The following is a 4,374-nucleotide window of genomic DNA, read 5'->3' as shown; positions in this document are numbered from 1 at the left end:
AAGAAGGGCTACAGGGTTCTATGAGAAGCAAGGCATGTGAAGCCTTGGTGTTACTTGGAAGACCAGCTTTCGAGGTCTGCCTCATCTCACTTGTAACTCAATAACCTTGGACAACTACTTAATACTATTGATGCTCAGTTTCCTCTTTTGTTTATCAGGGATAAACATCCCATGTTGCAGGTTGTTGTCAGGTTCACAAATGATAAGCAATGTGAAATACCTTGGAAATTGTAAATTCCTGTCCACATTAGGGGGTAACATTATTATCAGAGACCTGGGTGTAGGCAAAAGTTGCCTTTCCTGTGCTTTCCCTCTTCCCCATTCTTACCATGAAATTTCACTTCTTCCCCCAAACCTTCAAAGGCCTCATTTATCAGTCATCAACATACGAAGCAAACTGCCTCCTTGGTCTCCTTTTAAGAGGTATCACTTACACTTCCCTGTTGGAATATTATCTTCCTTATCTCCAGACTGCAGAAATGCATAGTCTACCACCTCTCTAAGTTTGATGGAAAAATCACTTAGATGGAACACCCCAGTCGCAGGGAAGGAAAGAGACTGTGAAAGTTCCAAACACTGTTGGGGAAGGCAGCATGACATTTGAGGTTCAGAGTAGGAGCCCAAATCTTGACCTTCTCATTAGGAAGAAGAGGTCTTTGGCACTATAAGAATAACATGGCTAAAAGAGAATTCTTGATTTCCCTTTGAAAATCTGTTTTCACCCAGATTTTCCCATCTTAGGAGAGAATGGCATGTTTTCTCACACCAGAAATCTGAATTACCCTTGATTCCTTTCTTTCCCCAACCTTCCAGGTCTAATTAGTCATGATAAACTATTGCCTTTAAGCAACTTGCTTAACCTCTTTGAGCATCAGTTCCTTCCTCTGAAAGACAGGGTATAATAATGTATCTTATTTCAGGCTTTCAAGAATTAATTTAGACAGCCTTCTAATCCTTGACCATCCACCCTGTAGAAAGCACCAACAATCTCTCTACAGTGTGAAGTGACACCTCTGAGAGCCATTGCATAAATATTCATGGGACTCAGGCTACATTGCAGGCATTCTATATAGGACATAGCATTGAAAATGACAAGAGGATTCCTGTTCTGCTGAAGTTTATAATCCAGAGGGTGGAAAGGTAGAGGGAGAAACAGACAAAAAAAAAAATAGCAAGAAGAATTTCATATCAGAAAATTATCTTAAATCTCTCTTTGGACAACACCTATTCTGATCTGAAGGTGTTGTCCAAAAAGAGACTTAACATAATATGGAAGAGAGTAGATATGTGGCTACCTAAAACTCGGTGGTTGGAACTGGCCTCTCTGAAGAGGTCCCATGTAGGCTGAGGTTTGAATAACGAGAAGAAACCAGCCATGTAAACAGGATGAAGAGACAAGTCATTCCAGACCGTGTACAAATGCCTGTCTGCCTGAATGAAACTTGGAAAGTCCAAGGAATACCAAGCAAGCTAGCACAGCTGGTGCATGTGAGACTCAAGGAGAGAGGTAATGAATAGAGTCAAAGGAGTGGTACAGTCAGATCAAAGAGGGTTTTGCCAACCAAGGAAAGAAGTTTGAATTTGCCTGTTTATTTCTTTGTTTCAATGACAAGAAAGGCCAGGTAATAGTCTTGAGTGGAAGAGTGATTTGGTCTTATTTTCCTTTTTAAAATATCACCCTGAGTGCTTCCGGGGGAATGGATTACAAGAGGACAAGGGTAAAGGAACCAATGGGGACAGTATTTACGATGGTTCAGATAAGAAAAGATGGTGGCGTGGACTGGGGTAAAGACCAGGGAGCGGGAAAAAGTGGACAATTCTGGATATGTTCTGAATATAAAGTCCAGAGGACGTGATGACCAGTTATTCCTAAAAAGTAGACACAAGAAAAAAAAAAACTAAAAAGATCAAGGATAACTCAGTTTCTGGTGTACACTACTATGAAGCTACTTATGGATGGCAAAACCCAGAAAAAGCAAGATTGTAATGAGAAATAGAGTTATACTTTAGCCACATTATTCTTATGATGCCAGCAGTATGCACGTAGAGATGTCAAGTTGGCATTTAGATATGTCTTGTCTTGAGTTGCAGGGTGTGTTGAGGACTGGAGGTAAACATTCAGGAATAATTGGAATCCCAGATTCCACCCAAGGACATACTTCTTAAATGTGTTACACATTGATATCCTTCAGACTCTTGGCCAACTTTAGAAAAGTACAGGTGAAAGACATAGCTTCTGCCCTCAATATACTCTCAATGTCCTGAGGAAAAGTTAGATACACAGAAAAGTATATTATACCATTTGTCAGTGCTAGGATGGATGGAGGTGTTATAGGGTGCTAACCATGGCCTTGGGCTCTTCTGGTCCTCATTTCTATCACACAAATTGTCATAGTACCACTTGTCTTGCCAACAGGGCAATAGGCACATTTCAAAGGAAATGATGTAGATAGAAGTGAATGAAAGACACAGAGATTTGCATTATTATTCCTCTGCAAAGAGGGAGAAAGCTGGCATGAAGAGAGTATTCAAAGACTTTCCAGCAAAACACAGGGCTAAGTTCTGGCTGATAGGACTCAAAGGAGCCTGTCTATCTAATCACTGCAGCAGGAAATGTAATTCTTCACAAAGCCAATGTTGCTGTGAGAGAATTTGCATGAGGTCCAAGATAGGATGTAAAAGTTTCTCTGCTGTTGCTGCAGCTGAGTGATAGCTCCTAAAAAACAGGCACGCCATACTTGGTGGCTGTTTCTTCTATACCAGCTCACCTTTGATCCTTAGCAAAAGTTTAACCTTTAAACTTTCCACCAGTGACATCACATTGTCCAACTGTGAGAACAATGAGCCATGGAGGGAACATGCCCTATTCAAACTGTGACACTATCCCCTAATTACTGTGGTATGTTACTCTTAGCCTCAGTTTCTGGAATTGTAATATGGTTGTGATAATCATCTTCCAGGTAACTTTAAGGATTTATCAAGACAATGAATGTGTTGTGGAATCATGGCCATGACAGAGAGTGGATCCAGGAGAATGGGGAAGAGGAAATAGGGAAGTTGTTGCTGGTGGAATTGTCCAGAATTATTGATTCAGTCTTTCTATCAAAATGTGAAAATAAATGCAAGATTTGGGGAATTGACACAGAGAGTCCCATTATACAAGTGGGCAGCTGTGTCCTTGCTGGAGAGTATGAAGACACTCTTGGAACCTGTGTTACATTTGAAACAAATGTTGAACATGGTGATGCAGAAGGCAGTAATACAATAATGCTAAAATATAAACGTCGTACAATGAAGAAGTTCAGCATGACAAGCACTCTTTTGACAGAAAAGAAGGAAGGAGAAGAAAGCCTAGGTGGTACGAAATGGCCACAAATCAAGGACGATGATTTCTGCTGTAGACCCAACATGATTTGTAGCTTTCTGCATGAAAATGAAGATGACGACGTTGTAGCTCTAGCCTCAGATAAATCTTTGGTGTTGGAAGAGCAAGAGATTCAAAGGAAAGATAATTCAAACCTGAGTTATGAACACAGGAAATCACTGAACTTGGAAGAAAAGAATTCTGGCCCTCTTACTGATATCCCTTCTTTTGAGATGGAAGGTTATTATTTTTTTTATGGAAACTCAAGATACTGCCTTGAAAATCACTCTTAGATGAAATATTTCTCATAACTAGTAACAAATTTTTTGGAGTTTTTATATAAAATCATTGACCATGTAGATTTCAGTTGTTTACTCTTTTACTAGATTTGTTGATTATACATGCATTTATAATTAGAGCACAGTTTAATGCCAGAGTCATTAAGGACCTAATATGAATTAAATTTTTAAAAATCTGGTATAAATGACTATTGGGACTCTTCTCTGGTAAATCCTTTAAATTGAGAGTTTTATTAAGGTAAGTGTATGAGTTTTTTTTTTTTTTTATTGTAGCCATTGTAAATTACTGCAAACTTAGTGGCTTAAAATGATACAAGTGCAATATCTTATAGTTTTGTAAGTCATATATCTGACATGGGCTGGGCCAAAATCAAGGTGTTGAAGGACTTCATTCTTTTCTGGAGGTTGGGGGTGGGGGACACTCTGTTTCCTTGTTCATCTATTTGTTGGAAGATTTCAATTCTTTGCCACTGAAGCATCAGTGTCCCATTTTCTTCCTGTCCTCTGAGGGCCATTTCCAGCTTCTAGAGACTGCCTACATTCCTTGGCTTATGGTCTTTTTCTCCTCAAAGCCAGTAAATCTCTTTTTCCTCCCACCATCCTATTTCTGACCCATTTTGCTAATTACCTGACCCAGTATCTGTTTTCTTTTTTACTTTGTAACAATCGCAGAATTATTCAGATTAGCCATGGGCCCCTATAGGGGTATAT

The 4,374-nt window shown here is 39.4% G+C and overlaps 1 protein-coding gene across 1 annotated transcript; it reads left to right on the top strand.

Annotated features, from left to right (window-relative positions):
• Nucleotides 1-2,985: 2,985 nt before the first annotated feature.
• LOC101671290 (general transcription factor 3C polypeptide 6-like) lies at nucleotides 2,986-3,657 on the top strand. Its single transcript, XM_045077940.1, has one exon. The coding sequence runs from the start codon at nucleotides 2,986-2,988 to the stop codon at nucleotides 3,655-3,657; it is 672 nt and encodes a 223-aa protein (XP_044933875.1).
• Nucleotides 3,658-4,374: the final 717 nt, after the last annotated feature.

Source organism: Mustela putorius, unplaced genomic scaffold (genome assembly GCF_011764305.1).
Source record: "Mustela putorius furo isolate JIRA1106 unplaced genomic scaffold, ASM1176430v1.1 tig00000228_pilon_pilon_pilon, whole genome shotgun sequence".
NCBI classification, from domain to species: Eukaryota; Metazoa; Chordata; class Mammalia; order Carnivora; family Mustelidae; genus Mustela; species Mustela putorius.
Note: the sequence above shows the minus strand (reverse complement) of the source record. Positions and strands in the feature narration are given on the sequence as shown.